We start from the raw sequence: 16,509 nt of genomic DNA, 5'->3' as shown, positions 1-16,509 counted from the left end.
TTTGAGAAAATGACTTGCTGGTAGATTTATTTTTTTTCTTTTAGCTACGTGGTCAGTTTCATAAATTGGAGCAGGTCTCTGCATTTTCCCCCTCTGCCCCTACTACTGTTCTTCTCCTTCTTCTTGATTTGGGTAGTTGCTTTTTTTGGTTTTCTGTACTGTGCCACTATTGCTTCCCTGTTGTTTTATCTACTCCAGCATTTTACTCTTCCCGTTATTGGCTTGTTTTCCACAGAATTCCGTATCTCCAAAAACTTCCTTTAAAACACCACCAAACTCTCTTAAAGCTCCTAAAACCCTGCCAGCGTGGTAGCAGCAGCCATCAAGAAACACAGGCAGCAGGCGGAGGCTCTGGCTGGTAGAATGAGGCAGATTTTCATGACACCAAGGATCTGAAGAGCTGGGTCCTGGTCCTGTTAGACTCCTGATTTCTTAGATGAACTTGAGTGTACTTACCAAGTTGCTTTACTCCAATAAGATATTTTAAGTATATACCTGTACATATTTAAAGTTTGTCCTATTTTCTTAAATAGTCCATTTTGTCTTCCATACAAATTATCTATTACTAAAATACATATAATCTAGGGAGTATATCTACTTAAAGACATACTACTTGTGTTTAAGAGCCATGACCATTTAAAAACAGGAAAACCAAATTTTAGTAAACTTTCCATATATTGGGGACCCACTAATTATCTTTGTGAGGTAATTGAGATTTGCTTTTTTACCTTGGCAGTATTCATGGGGGGAAAAGGATACTTAACAAATTATATTTCTTAACGTTTTAACTCCTCTTAGGGAATAAATTTAATTCTTAGAATTTGTCTTTTCCTCTACGTAGTTTGGTTACCTATTAATTATTCATTAATTTGGTCCCCTGAAAACATTTTTATCCTGTTTGGCTAGTCTTATTTGTCCAGTCCTTGTTCCCTCTCTTAATGCTAGATCAATAAAGTTGAATTTCTTTCGAAATGTATTTTTTCGTTTTGCCCCTCAAACCTGTTACAAGTCTCTTCCTTTTACACTCAACCTGTAGAGTCCAAGTGCAGATGATTTAGTTTACTGGGAGGACAGTTACTTGACTGAAAGATTAGTAGAGTTAAAAGTGGCTTCTCATAGGTTGTAAAATGACTTTGGATGTTCATCATAAGCAATGTGTAAGCCTTGCAGTTATTTCAGTGCTCAACCATCAGTACTTCTTCTTCCCCACTGTAGTCTGCTATGTCAAAAAATTGCATCAAGCTTTTGTGTGAAGATCCTGTTTTTGCAGAATATATAAAATGTATCCTAATGGATGAAAGAACTTTTCTAAACAACAACATTGTCTACACATTCATGACACATTTTCTTCTAAAGGTATGTCCTGCTTTTGGAAACTTACTGTGTTATTCCAACCAGTTAATGGTTGTGTTTTCATTATTTTAGTCTTTTGGAGATTTTTTTTAAAAAAAAATTTTCCCCCAGGTTCAAGGTCAAGTGTTCTCTGAAGCAAACTGTGCCAATCTGATCAGCACCCTAATTACAAACTTGATAAATCAGTATCAGAACCTGCAATCTGATTTCACCAACAGAGTTGAAATTTCCAAAGCAAGTGCTTCTTTAAATGGGGTAAGAATTGGGGTGCCTGGCTGGCTCAGTTGGAGGAGCATGTGACTGTTGATCTTGGGGTTGTTTCAGCCCCCACCCCCTTGGTGCAGAAATGCTTAAAAATGAAATCTTAAATAAATAAATAAAAGGGGTTAAGAACTGTGGAAGTCCTGCACTTCAGGGCTTTCCTTAAGTCAACTCTAAATTTGGCTTTAGTTAAAATTTAGGGAATTAGTTGCATTATATAGATACCCATGATTGCCAGGTCATACGATCCTGGAATGCTAGCACCTGTCCAACAGTGGCCTCCCAGATAACAAAATGTTGCTTAGATGCTAGAACAGATTACATAGCTGAGTAAGAAAGACTTTACTATTGGATACTTACCAGAAATCATATTTGAGCAACTGTGATCTCCAGATTGGAGGCCTTAATTTCTCAGGGATAATTCAAGGCTTATTTTTTAAATCTCTATCTAAATTCTACCTTTTTTTTTTTTTTTTTTTTTTTTTTGCCTTTTCAGAACACTTACTTGACCTAATTAGTGGCATGACAGATAAAATATTGGTATTAATGACTTAGAACCCATAAAATATAGTAATATCCTAATGCTGGCTTTCTAGTTTTAGCATTCCCTAAAAATGCCAGAACGGATTCCTAGAAAAGTAGAGGTGTGTTAAAACACAAAACAGCGGTGTCAAAATATTAGCTTTAGTACTTGAAATGTTCCTGTCTGGCTTTTATAGGATCTGCGGGCACTTGCTTTGCTCCTGTCAGTTCACACTCCCAAGCAATTAAACCCAGCTCTAATTCCAACTCTGCAAGAGCTTTTAAGCAAATGTAGGACTTGTCTGCAGCAGAGAAACTCACTCCAAGAGCAAGAAGCCAAAGAAAGAAAAACTAAAGGTTAGCTTTCTGGACTAATATTACCTTTAGGGTGGGAGAGGGGAAGAATCACTCCATATAACTGGCTTTACAATAGCTGTCTGTTCGGTTGGGTCTCCTACATAGAAGTGCTAAAAACAAAACCCCCAGTGTGATCTTAATGACTCCTTTCAGAGAATGATGTTCATTTTCACAGATGATGAAGGGGCAACTCCTGTTAAAAGAAGGCGTGTTAGCAGTGACGAGGAACACACCGTAGACAGTTGTATCAGCGACATGAAAACAGAAACCAGGGAGGTCCTAACCCCAACTAGCACTTCAGACAATGAGACAAGAGACTCCTCAATTATTGATCCAGGAACTGAACAAGATCTTCCTTCCCCTGAAAATAGTTCTGTTAAAGAATATCGAATGGAAGTTCCATCTTCGTTTTCAGAAGACATGTCAAATATCAGGTCACAGCATGCAGAAGAACAGTCCAGTGATGGTAGATTTGAAGACTGTAAAGAATTTAAGGACCTCCACTGTTCCAAGGAGTCTAACTTAGCTGAGGAAGAATCTGAATTCCCTTCTACTTCTATCTCTGCAGTTCTCTCTGACTTAGCTGACTTGAGAAGCTGTGACGGTCAAGCTTTGCCCTCCCAGGACCCCGAGGCTGCTTTATCACTCAGTTGTGGCCATTCCAGAGGACTCTTTAGTCACATGCAGCAACATGACATTCTAGATACTCTGTGTAGGACCATTGAATCTACGATCCATGTGGTCACGAGGATATCTGGCAAAGGAAACCAAGCTGCTTCTTGACATTAGATGTAGCATGTCTACTTTTAAGGTCCCCTCTCCCCCCAATGCTGTTTGTATAAGTTTTGCTTATTTCTGTTTTTGTGCTTCAGTTTGTCCCGTGCTCTCTGCTTGAATGGCAAGATAGATTCATAGGCTTAACTCTTGGTCAGGCCGAACTCCAGATGGAAACATTTGCATCTTCAGTATACTTCCTAAAGGGCAATCAGATAAGGGGTATGTTTTATGTAATTAAGAGTTCACTGTAGTGGCTTTCATCTAACACGGCTGTCTGGGAGGAACAGGGCTCCCTGGCCCTGTACAATGTAATTTAAACTTACAGCATTTTTACTGTGTATAATATGGTGTCCTCTGTGCCAGTTTTGTACCTTATAATAGAGGCAGATCGCCTCCGATCGCTGTGGTTCTTATTATCGAAATTAAGTTTACTTGTATACGGAACAACCACAAGAAATTTGATTCTGTAAAGAATCCTCTTTAGCTGTGGCCTGGCAGTATATAAATGGTGCTTTATTTAACAGAATACCTGTGGAGGAAATAAAGCACACTTGATGTAAAAATAATTGTTTTATTTTTATTGACATGACTGATTGCTATTCTGTGCACTTAATTAAATGGATTGTGATGACTTTTCACTTGTTTACATTTAACATTGCTTTAGTCTTCTCAGATGAAAGTAATGAGAAAACTGAATGGGAGGGAAGTACTTCTCCATTATATTCTATTTCCTTAGCAGGAGTCATGGCCCAAAAAGTAACTTCCCCCATAGCCTTTCAGGCCTCCGCCCAAAGTGCGGAACTGCTGCAGGGAGCAGCCTCATGAGAAGGCCTGATGCACCTCACTTCAACATGCTGCTGCTTTGCAACCTAAGAGCTACAGACCCTAAAAACCCTGAAGTAAAATAAAGGAATAGTATCAACGTGCCATTTATTTTGTCTTCCTGAACTAAAACTACAGCTCAACTATAGTCGGAAACTTCAACTATCTGTACCCAGAGGCTCAATCTCTTCCCAGAGAAGCATCTGTGGGAGGTAAGATTAATAATGAATTTCCAGGTTGCTTGCTACCTTTTAACCCAATGAGAGTCTAGTCATAGTAAAGAGTCCATCAGTGCTTCGAATTCTGTGTAAGTTCATGGATTTCATCCAATATAAATTGTGTTTTTTCTTTTTTAAAAAGAGAAATAGTGAGGAAGTAAACTTGATACTTTTCCTGCTTACAAAAAGTAATACCCTTATAAAAGGTGGTCAGCTGCAGTAAACCTTTTATTTCTTGAAAATGGTGCTTCTGCCAACAGAATTTCATGCTCTCTTCTTTACAGACAGGAACTCCTTTACAGTCTAATTGCAATTCAGTTTGCCCTGCAGTAGGCACAAAATTCAGTGCAACTGTTGGATAGTGTTCAGGGGGGTGGGGCACAGGGGCAAGCTTGAGTGTAGACTCTAGTAACAGAATACTAATAACATACCTTCTGGCAGTTCCCACATCTCCATTTCATGACAATATTTTTATTTGTCAACTAAAAACAAAGGGGAAATTCCCTTAAGACAGCTTTTAAAACTCCCAACAATACAGGAAATCCTGTCGTTAAAACCCACGTACTAAAGGTACTGAATGAACAACAGTACAGACCCATCTTCCAGGGTGTTCGGCAGCACCAGTGAGAACCGATGGTTCATGGGTGCCACAAGGTCCTCAACAGCAGCAATATCAAGGACAGAAGTCCAGCTCTATTTTGGTTACTAGTGTCACTGATGTCAAGGGATGAGGCAACCAACACTGGGCAACGTGGATCATAGTGATTTAGTGGCAGAAATGTGAAACTTTTACAGAGCAAGACCTGAGAATTAATTATGAACCATAAGCATTAACATAATTACTGTCCAAATAAGTCTTCATCTTTATCATTTATTTAGTAGGTGTAACATGTTTTTTTCTACAACCAAGTATATATAACTTTTTACTATAACCAATTTTATAAAATTCTCAAGTTTCCGTGAGCCCAGATAAAAACCGAAAGCAAGATAAAAAGAGCATGGATTTTTAAAAAGCAATATTTGGGTGCCTGGCTGGCTCAGTTGGAAGAGCATGGGACTCTTGCTCTTGAGGTCATGAATTCAAGACCCACACTGAGTATGTAGAAATTATTTAAATAAAAAGATAAAAATAAAGCAGTATTAACAGAAGAGTCAGTCCCAGCTTACTTTAACCCTAAAGATTACTTACCGATTCTATATATTCACCAGTGATGTTCCCATCAAATATTTGGAATTCCCCCCTCTTCTCAGCTTCTAATACCGCAGGAGATATAGAAAATTGTTGCACCAACTAAACAAGCAAAACAAACAGCAGACATGTTAGTCCAGCCTGTCTTAACACCTTTTTAACCTAAATGCAAAATATTAATTTCTGTGATTTGGGTTTTGTGTTTTTTAATCCTGAATCTGAAGCCTTTACTTACAAGCTTTCTCTCCCTCTCTTTCAGCAGGAGAAAACTCAGTAATGGGTCCCCTAAATGTGGATATATTTCCCTCAAGTGCCCATCTTTTACCCTCTTAAATTTTTTAGGAGTTAAAGACTTCTATCACTACCATTCTAGATCCCTTCAATTAAATTGTAAGATGGCGGCCATATGGGAAACTAAAAACCAGCCCTAGTTCTTAGTGGCACATTTTCTCTTCATGTCAGCACTGAAGATCCTAGCTTGAGAAGTTACTTACATCTTTTGTGGTGAAGATGTTGTACAGTTGCTCTATAGTTGTGTCAAACAGTTCTGTCATGTGCATTGCCATAGTGGATCCTGGATCCCTGGATCCTTACACCCACCCCACTGGAGGTGAAGCCTGAATCTCAAGAAGAGGTTCCAAAGGATAACTACCTAAAAAAAAAAAAAAAAAAAAAAAAAAAGATAACTAACTAGCATGCCCAGAGTTACAGCTACAGAGATTACAGAGATTTTAAAATTCTGTCTTCCCCTCTTAATAAAACACCAAAATGTCCCCAAATTCCACACACCCCTTCGAGACACATGGAAATAGCACGAAAAGCCTTTTAGCACCACCCATCCTGGTTACTGTGAAACACCGCTCATTGTTCCTGTGAGCCCTTCAGCTTTGTTCCACTCGCAGGCCACAGCTTAATACCCCAACTCCTACTTGGACATAATGGCCCAGAGGGCATAAAAATAAGCATATAAAGGACAACAGCATGTAAGGCCAAAGGGTGTCAATTACCCCCACCACCACTGCCACCACCAGATGCCAAGGATTGGATCTAAAACCTCCCAACCCAAAAGTCTGGAGAGGTTTTTTTCTATTGTAGGTGAACCTCAAAGTCACCTGGTTGTATAATCTGTTGCCAACCAAAGAACCCAGCCTTAGGACACTGTCCTGAACTAAATTCAATACTTATCCCACAAGAAGGCCTGTTTCCATCAAGGATGAAAGTCTCATTTCATCATTTCCCCTAAAAATGGCAGGAGATGTAAAGATGCATGACCCTGCCCTCCTCACTAGCCTTTACGGTTCCCCATCATTTAGAGCCTGGGAGCATCCTCATTAAGCACTTTCTTTGCCCTCCCTACATACTTGCCCTAGAGGTCATACCTGCAAGGTATTCTCCCTCAGTTTCCTTTTAACTGTTGAGTCCTGGGTTGCCATAGGTTTCATTGGTAAAATCATTCCCATTGTAAATAAAGAAACCTACAAGAAGTGATTTTGATTTTAAAAAACAAAAAAACCTTTTTCCCCTTCAGCACCAACAGTAAGGCAGAAAGTCCAAAACAGCATACAGTAAGAGAACTGATACTTGTAAAGAATTTCTATACCATTGAGAATTTCAAGACCATATCATCTTTTTACAGATGCTAATTATGAACATGAGTTCCACAGCAACCAATGCCTGTCTTTTCAAATGCCTCACTTTTATTTAGTTCTTGGTAAAAGAGTGATATTTTCAAAAAAATTTTTCCAAAAAGCTCAATTTTATAAAACTACTACTAGCTTTATGACCTTCACCTACTGTCAAAACCAGACCCTTAATTGCTTCACCACCACCTCACAAAGCTTGGCCTCACAGTGTTCAAGCCTGTGGGCCAGCTACCTAGATACTCCAGTAACCGAGTCCAAGGATGAGGTGCAAACATACGGGCCCCACTGGTCATTTTGCCTGGCAGGTGACTTCTCTAATTTAGGAAAGAAGAGAATAACCTTACTTCCATGCAGGGTATGATCTAGGTAAATTTCAACTGTGTCTGTAAAGCCTTTCATTCATTCTCTCAACAAGGATTTATTCATAAGCACCTACTATATGCCCAGCATTGTGCCAGAAGCTGGAGATACAGCAGTGAACAAGACACACACCTTCTTTGCCCCTTTAGAGCTTACACTCCAGAAGATAGACCTTGAACAAGTAAATTAGACAAACTGAATAAAACTATCATTCCAGAAAACTCTTAGCAATTCCATAGGCAAAATTTAGTTTGTGAGGTGTATGGTACCAATCATCACTAACTACGGTCCTACTTGTGACTCTCAACCTCCAGACTACAGTTTATCCTGTAGCACAGAGAGGTATTTCCAAAGCCTTACAGACATCACCCTAACCTAGGAATCCAGACCACAGTACAGAGCATAACGTGGGTAAATAGAAAAGGGACCCTCTGGTTCACAAGGGTTGCCTTCTTTACCCGTCTTAAGTGCCTTCAGGTAATCTCCAAGGGCCTCCCTGACCTTGGAGGTACCTGCAGTTTTCATAAGATCCTTCAGTATATCCCCATCTCCTTTCTTTTTACTCACATTCACCTACAAATCAGAAAAATACCTAAGAAAAATCTGGTTTGATGTGCTCTTACGACATCAGGACATATGGCTGGGAGAAGCAACGTGATGTTGAGGGGAAGAAGTGAACTCAAGAGATGTGCCAGGTTTCTTCGCAGACTTTGAGAAGCTGTAAGAGTTTATAATCAAAGGTCCATTGACTGGGTCGATGGCCAAATCTAGAGTGGATTTCTTAGAAATGTGAACCCTTGATTTGCATATACAATGTTACGTGTATGTGTATGTATTATATTGATGATGTAGTCACCCCATGGCTTTTATCAGGGTCTAGAAATGCGCTGTCCAGTATGGTAGCCACTAGCCACATTTGGCTGTTGAGCACTTAAAATGTGGCTGGTCTGATTTGAGATGTGCTATAAGTGTAAAATCCACAACAGACTTTGAAGACTTAATACAAAAACAATGTAAAATCATCTCAATAATTTTGATATTAATTACATGTTAAAATGGTATTTTTTTATATATTTGGTTAAATAAAAATATTAAAATTAATTTCACCTGTTTCTTTTAACTTTTTTAATATGGCTACTAGAAAAATTTAAATTCCATATGTGGCTTGCATTGCATTTCTATTGAACAGCGCTAGTCTAGAACCCCAAAGCCAGAGTAATTAGGAAAAATCAAGCTCCCACAGTAACGGGACCTTGGGCTACACTTTTTTACTTTTTTTTGTGGGGAGGGGGGTGGGATTGGGAGAGGGAGGAGGAAAAGGGCCGGGGAGTGAGGGGAGGAAGAGGGAAGCATCAGAATGACGCTCTTGGAAGGCTTCTGTGGTCTTCTCAGAATGAAAAGCGGTACCGGTTTGAACTATTTAGTATCCCTGTGATTTACCCGAGCTGGGCCTGCTCCCGGCTCGTGCATCCGTCTGTCCTGTAAGCCAGCAAAGGATGAATCTAAAAGGCTCATTTAATATGATGTAAAACGTCTCTGCTGCATCTGAACAGGTGAAATCACGGCCCTTAGTAGGGCAGCCACCCATGTGAAGGGGGGTCTGAGCCCCCTTTGCCGGCGTGACCTCGCGTGAAGGCGAGTCGAGTCGTAGGCATGTCGCTCAGTGTGGTTTAGTTGTTCTTTGTTAGACTTCACATTTAAATATGTTCGCAAATCAGACCCTTTGTCAAACTATCTTGGTTTAGAAAATCGACAAATGGTACATCTGGTCCCTCCCCAGAACCAAGCTTTCCAGCTGCAAGAGGGCAGTCACCGAAAACCAAGCCTGGGAGCTCCAGAGAGCTCCAGCTCCCAGGCGAGCGAGGGCAGCCGGTCAAAAGCAATGCAGACTCCGTTGCCAAAACCCATGCGATACGGCCAAAGGGGATGCCAGCGAAAAGCTGAGAATTTTCACTATTAAAGGGAAACAGCAAAGCTGCAGAAACCAAACCCCGTTCGTCAAGCTGGGCATCTGCGTGAGGGCGCCGCAGGGATTTACCTGCTACCACCCCGAGTGCCGATGGGCCGCGTGGCACGCGGCGGGGCTTACTCGCCTTCCCACCGCTCCGTTCCACACCCACGGGACAGCAACCTCGGCGAACGAACCCGACACGATCCACCAAAACTACCACACGGGAATCGCAGTCTATTAAACGGTTTTTCAAATGCCCCATGTATACACAGTAGAAGCTCGACTTATTAAAAAAAAAAAAAAAAAACTGGCAGATCCCTCACCTCGGTGTCATCTACTTCATTTTCTTCAGAAAGGTTGGGCATTTCAATCAATCCTTTGTGCTTTGCACCAGATTCTTTAAACCTAAAATGAACAAAATACATTCTTCGATTGCAAAGTAACAAGTGGTTTATGCAAAACTGACTTCACTGAATAGCCCCCACCCTCCTCAGCGGTGCCGCCACCGCCACCGCCACCGAGGACAAGGCCGCCGAAGGGCCCACAGCGAAGGGCCCACAGCGGGGGAAGCAAACGAGGAAGGCAGGGGTAAATGAAAGCGCCCACAAAGCTAGGGGCCAGGTGGAAGCATGAGGTTGCAGGAAGAGGACCTTTAACCAACGCTCCTGTTTTCCTCTCCTGATACTCTTCACCAGGTCAGAGCAGGATAAAGGGCTGTCCTGAAGAGGAGTCACACAAGGGATGAGAGGCCAGAAAGGGGCAATGAGTTCTAATCATGAAAAGCATGAGGGGAGGCAGGTTGTGGCTGGGGGAAGTTGTGCACTGGACTCCGGGTAGCTGGATTTCTTTCAATACCAAGGTGCCGATTTCAGGGACATCAAGATGGCAACACAGGTTATTCCTGACTTCAGTCCCCTTCACAAAACCAACTAGCAGCTATCCATAGACAAGACACCACTGGGAAAATCCCAGAATGCACCCTTGCAGGCCAGAGAGAAAGGACCTAATTAGAAGGGGAAGAGAAGTGATAAGACTGACTAAATCGCCCCTCTCCCATGCCAGCACAGAGCTGTGGGTTCTTCAGTGGGAAAAAACGTGGACATGCAGGTCCACGTTTGGGGACTTGGCATTGGGGGATGCTTCCTAGAAGGCGCATCTGGGTCTCCACTTGCACGGACCACTGGGGATCAGACAGAGTGGGACAGGGTTTTCAATAACCAGTGCTCAAATCTTGTAGCAGAGCATGAGCAAAGACTCTGGCCATCTGCAGAGCTAGCCGGTAGCCCTGCGTGGCCAGGATGCTGGGCTGGCAATTATGCCCCATTAGGACATCCAGTCAATGAACTGAAACCGGCTGTGGAGCCCGATCTACCGCCCCTACCCAGGCAAGGAAGCAAATATGCAGCCCATTCAACTGCTGAGGGCAGCCTCCCATCATCTGGACCACAAAGGAAGCCTGATCAGAGAATGTGGGCGGCCCCAGAGCCCATTCTCCAGCCCCTCTTGGGCAGGAAGCCAAACCAGCAACCCTAACCAGTTGCTGAGCACAGTGTCCGATCCCTATAACTGAAAAGCCCAAATGGTGACCTTAAACAGCCCTGAAGCTCAGCCTACAGACCTGCCCAAATGCTAGACAGAGGTTGGGGCCTTGTCCAGAGAAAGAGCCCAGACAGTGAACCCACCCGAACACAGAGCACAGCCCAGCCCCAGCAAGCTGCAGGATACAGCTGGAGGCCCATCGCCATCGGAGAGCCCAGCAGCACTGTGGCTACCTCATCTCGAAGTGACGCCTGCAGACCTGGGCAACTTCAGGGCACGGTCTGATCACAGAGCACAGCCTGAGGCCAGGTGCAATCAGGAAGCCCTCACTGTGGCCCTCTCTGAACAGAGTCTAGCCAGCAGAACCATCTGGTCAGGGAGCATAGCCTGAGACCCCACCCAACCAGGAGCAATGGTGGAGACCCGCCCATAGCCCTGCCCAACCACAGTGTCCAACCAATAGTACTGCCCTTCCAGAGAACACCTCCAGTGACTACCCCTCTAACCAGAGGTAACTGCGAGCCCATACAGAGGCCTCGGTGACCACGGAGCACAGCCAGCAGCGACACCCACTCAAGGAGTCTGCCCAGTGCCCCGCTTGAGCACAGAGCCCAACCAGCAGACCCACCCAACCAAGGAGCCCAGCCAGTAGAGCCCTGACTTCCGACTCAGAGTATGGGCAGTGGCCCACCTAACTGGAGACCCTGACGGCATGCCCTGCCCACCACAATGCTACTAGCTGACCCACCCAGCAACCCAAACTAAGCTAAACGGTGAAGGTCTTTTCCTACAGTAAAGCCTGTAAAGTCTGGAAAAGGAAACCACTTACATATGCAGATACCAACGCAAGGAATTAAGGCTCATGAAAATTCAGGCAAACATGACACCACCAAAGGAAACTAATAAAGTTCCAATAGCACATCCTAAAGAAATGGAGATCCATGAACTGTGTGACCAGTAAGTAGGAATAAATCTCTAGGGCAGCCCCGGGTGGCTCAGTGGTTTGGCACCGCCTTCAGCCTGGGGTGTGGTCCTGGAGTCTCGGGATCAAGTCCCGCATCAGGCTCCCTTGCATGGAGCCTGCTTCTCCCTCTGCCTACGTCTCTGCCTCTCTCTCTGTCTCTGTCATGAATAAATAAAATCTTTTTAAGAACTTTTAAAAAAAGAATAAATCTCTTAAGAAAGTTTAGTGAACCACAAAATCACACAGACAACTAAACAAAATTAGCAGAATACATGAACAAAATGAGAAATTCAACAAAGAAACACAAACCACAAAGTAACACAACAGAAATTCTAGAGGTGAATACAATAACTGAACTCAAGACTTATACAGAAAGCTCCAACAGTTAAACTGACCAAGCAGAAGAATGAAAAAATGAACGAGAAAATATTTGAAATTAGCATCATAAAAACATATGAATGTGTAAAGCCCACTGGTAATGGTAAATATATACTTCAACTCAGATTATCTAATATTGCAATGGTTTTGTATAATTCACTTACTGCTCTACTTTAAAAGTTAAAATGTACTAAAAATAACTATAAATACAATAATTTATTACTGGAAAAAAATTAAAAAAAATAATTTATTACTGGATACATAATATGAAAATATGCAAATTGTAATATCAATAACCTAAAACAGGAGAGAAGTATAAATTTCTGTATGCTACTAAAGTTGTTAGTAGTTTAAATAGCGTATTATATGGGACGCCTGGGTGGCTCAGTGGTTGAGCATCTGCCTTGGGCTCAGGTCGTGATCCCGGGGTCTCAGGATCGAGTCCCACATCGGGCTCCCCATAGGGAGCCTGCTTCTCCCTCTGCCTGTGTCTTTGCCCTCTCTGTGTGTCTCTCATGAATAAATAAATAAAATCTTTAAAAAAATAGCATATATAAAAATATTTCATGTAAGCCTCAGGGTAACCACCTGAGGAAAACCTGTAGGAGGTGCACAAAAGATTATGATAAAGGAGTCAAAGCATACTACACGAAAGGCTGCAGATCACCAAGGAAGGTAAGAGAGGAAGGAACACAAGACCTACAAAAGAGAAAACAACAAAATGGCAAGCATAAGTTCTTACCTATCAATAATTACTTTAAACATAAATGGGTTGTCCAATCAAAAGACACAAATAGGGCGCCTGGGTGGCTCAGTGGGTTAAGCATCTGCCCTGCGCTCAGGTCATGATCCCAGAGTCCCAGGATAGAGACCCACCCCCGGGCTCTCTGCTCAGTGGGGAGATTGCTTCACCCTCTGCCCCTCACCCAGCTCATGCTCTCTCTCGAATAAATAAGACCTTTTTTTTTTAAAAAAAAAAGGACAATGTCTGAATAGGATTAAAAAGAGGGAAAAAAAGATCCAACAACAAACTGCCTATATTAAGAGATTCACTTTGGCTTTATTTATTTGTTTGTTTGTTATTTATTATTTTATTCAGAGAGAGAGAGAGAGAGAGAGGCAGAGGGAGAAACAGGCTCCATGCGGGGAGCCGGACGTGGGCCAGGATCATACCCAGGGCTGCAGGTGGCGCTAAACCGCTCTGCCACTGGGGCTGCCCTCACTTTGGCTTTAAAGGGACATACATAAACTGAGAGTAAGGGAGAAAAGAGGTATTTTAAGCAAAGGGTAACCAAAAAAATAAAAAAATTTTAAAAAAGCAGGAGTAGCTACACTTGTATAAGACAAAGTACTAAGAAAATCTAGTCAAAAAAGAACTAAAGGAGGTTATGATATAACACTAAAGGGCTTAATTCATCAAGAAGGTACAATTGTAAATATTTATATACCCAACACTGAAGCGCCTAAATTTATAAAGGAAATATTAACAGAACAAAAAGAAGAAATAAACAGCAGTACAATAAAAGTTGGGGATTTCAATATCCCGTGATCAAGAATGGAGGGATTATCCAGACAAGAAAATCATCAAGGAAACAGCAGACTTAAACATTATAGACCAAATGGACCTCACAGACATATATAAAACAGTCCAGGGCAGCCCGGGTGCTCAGCGGCTTAGCACCGCCTTCAGCCCAGGGTGTGATCCCAGAGTCCCAAGATCGAGTCCCACACTGGGTTCCCTGCATGGAGCCTGCTTCTCCCTCTGCCTGTGTCTGTGCCCTCTCTGTATGTCTCTCATGAATAAATAAAATCTTTAAAAATAAAGAAAGAAAGAAACAGCAACACAATACACATTCTTCTCAAGGATCCCTCAAACGTCTTCTAGGATAAATGATGTTAGGACACAAAACAAGTCTCAACAAATTCAAAAATACAGAAATTAGGGATCCCTGGTGGCTCAGCGGCTTAGCATCTGCCTTCAGCCCAGGGTGTGATCCTAGACTCCCAGTGTTGAGCTCCCTGCATGGAGCCTGCTTCTCCCTCTGCCTGTGTCTCTGCCTCTGTCTCTGTGTCTCTCATGAATAAATAAATAAATTTTAAAAATACAGAAATTATAGTATCTTTTCAAGCCATAATGGTATGAAATCAGAAATTAACAATAGGAGGAGGGGAGGCTCTGGTGGCTCAGCAGTTTAGCGCCCGCCTTCAGCCCAGGGTGCAATCCTGGAGTCCCAGGATCGAGTCCCATGTCAGGCTCCCTGCATGGAGCCTGCTTCTCCTTCTGCCTGTGTCTCTGTGTCTCTCTGTGTGTGTTTCTCTCATGAATAAATAAAAATAAAATCTTAAAAAAAATTTTTTTTAAATAACAACAGGAGGAATGCTGGAAAATTCAAATATACGTGGAAATTAAACAAAACACCCCTAAACAACCAATAGCTCAAAGACATCACAAGGGGAATTTTAAAAATACCTTGAGACAAGTGAAACTAGAAACACAATACACCAAAACCTACAGGATGCACCGAAAGGAGTTCTAAGCAGGAAGTTTGTAGTGATGACCAGATACATCAAGAAAAAAAAAAAAAAAGATTTCAAATAAAGAACTGAACTTTGTGTCTCAAAGAGCTAAAAAAACAAACAAAAAAAATAAGTCCAAAGTTAGCAGAAGAAAGCAAATAAGAAGAATCTATAGATCCAGTGCAATGAAAATGCAGTTATCAAAATGCCAATGGAATTTTTCATAGAAATAGGACAATTCTGGGATCTCTGCGTGGCGCAGCGGTTTGGCGCCTGCCTTTGGCCAGGGCGCGATTCTGGAGACCCGGGATCGAATCCCACGTCGGGCTCCCGGTGCATGGAGCCTGCTTCTCCCTCTGCCTGTGTCTCTGCCTCTCTCTCTCTCTCTCTCTCTCTCTGACTATTGTAAATAAATAAAAATTTTTTAAAAATGCATATATTAAAAAAAAATAATAGGACAATTCTAAAATTCGCCTGAAACCACAAAACGCCCCAAACAGCCAGCGCAATCCTGAGAAACCAGAACAGAGCTAGAGGCATCACGGTTCCTGATCTCCAACTTTACTACAAAGCTATACTGATCAAAACATATGATACTGCCTTAAAACAGACACAGAGACCAATGGAACGGAATCAAGAGCCCGGAAATGAGCCGGTGCGTAGGCTCAGCTGCTGCCGGAGGAGGCGGGGAGACTCCTCGGGGGTCCAAGGCGTCTCTTCCCTAAATGGTACCGGAGACGTGACACTCCCGCGAGGAGCAGTGACCCCGGAGCCCTCTGGTCAATCACTCACAAAAACTGAAGGGGATTATAGACCTGGAACCATCAAAGGCTCCTGACGGGTCTTGGCGTAGGGTTCGGCGGAGACACCAAAAGCCCGAGCAGCAAGAGCGAAGCGGCTGCGCGCGAGACCCTCCCCCGGCCCCGGCCCCGGCCCCGCAAGGATCGACCCGGTGGGACGCGGCGTCTGCACCTCATCCCAGGCCCAGCGCTCGCGACGAGCTCCTGAAGCCTGACGCAAGCGAGCCAAATAGTCTCATTAAAAATGGGCAAAGGACCCGCACAGACCTGCAGCCCCCACTGCCCAGCAGGGTCACCCCCCCACCGCCCAGGAGGGGCCCCCCAGCCCCACCGCCCAGCAGGGTCACCCCCCCACCCAGCAGGGGCCCCCCCACGGCCCAGCAGGGCCCCCCCAGCTCCACTGCCCAGCAGGGCCCCCCCCCCCCACCGCCTGCGGGAACCCAGAGGCTGCGCCGCGGCCGGGCTGTATGGGCCTGACCCGCAGCACCACCAGCTGCTTCTGCGGTCCCCCCTGGGTACACCGTCTCGAAGACACACGTGCACCTCCGGGGTCACTGCACAGTTGCCACGACGTGGGTCCACTGATGGGTCAACGGATGAGGAAAGTGTGGTGGACACTTGCCGCCCACGACGGTGGGTCACCCAGCCACACCAAGGAAGGGGGCCCTGGGGACACCCCGCTGAGGGAGAAAAGTCAGACAGAAGTTGTATGATCTCACTGGCATGTGGGGGCCAGAAAAACCAAAGGCACAGACAGAGAGCAGACTGCTGCTTGCAGGGAGGGGGGACGTTGAAGGTGGTCAAAGGACCAAAGGGTTCAAGCTTCCAGCAAGTCATTTTTTTTCTTCCAGCAAGTTC

At 43.6% G+C, this 16,509-nt stretch overlaps 2 protein-coding genes across 4 annotated transcripts in view; one reads left to right on the top strand and one right to left on the bottom strand.

The window, feature by feature from the left end:
* The window catches only part of USP34 (ubiquitin specific peptidase 34), a 245,570-nt gene extending 241,662 nt beyond the window's left edge, over positions 1 to 3,908 (top strand). For all 3 annotated transcript variants that reach the window (XM_077915546.1, XM_077915544.1, XM_077915547.1), the window contains exons 77-80: positions 1,216 to 1,356; positions 1,465 to 1,608; positions 2,334 to 2,493; positions 2,669 to 3,908. In XM_077915546.1, coding sequence (XP_077771672.1) covers positions 1,216 to 1,356; positions 1,465 to 1,608; positions 2,334 to 2,493; positions 2,669 to 3,276 — 1,053 coding nt within the window. In that variant the 3' untranslated portion in view covers positions 3,277 to 3,908. The remainder of the gene's footprint in view (positions 1 to 1,215; positions 1,357 to 1,464; positions 1,609 to 2,333; positions 2,494 to 2,668) is intronic.
* Positions 3,909 to 4,387: 479 nt separating this feature from the next.
* LOC144324230 (activator of 90 kDa heat shock protein ATPase homolog 2-like) lies at positions 4,388 to 6,532 on the bottom strand. The gene is made up of 3 exons (XM_077915553.1): positions 5,994 to 6,532; positions 5,500 to 5,601; positions 4,388 to 4,792 (listed from the first exon to the last, which is right to left on the bottom strand). Exons 1-3 carry the CDS (start codon positions 6,063 to 6,065, stop codon positions 4,730 to 4,732), a joined length of 237 nt encoding a protein of 78 aa, XP_077771679.1. The 5' UTR covers positions 6,066 to 6,532; the 3' UTR covers positions 4,388 to 4,729.
* Between the last annotated feature and the right edge of the window lie 9,977 nt (positions 6,533 to 16,509).

The sequence above is a fragment of the Canis aureus genome, chromosome 11 (genome assembly GCF_053574225.1).
Source record: "Canis aureus isolate CA01 chromosome 11, VMU_Caureus_v.1.0, whole genome shotgun sequence".
In the NCBI taxonomy this organism is placed as follows: Eukaryota; Metazoa; Chordata; class Mammalia; order Carnivora; family Canidae; genus Canis; species Canis aureus.
This window is presented reverse-complemented; position numbering and strand designations above follow the sequence as displayed.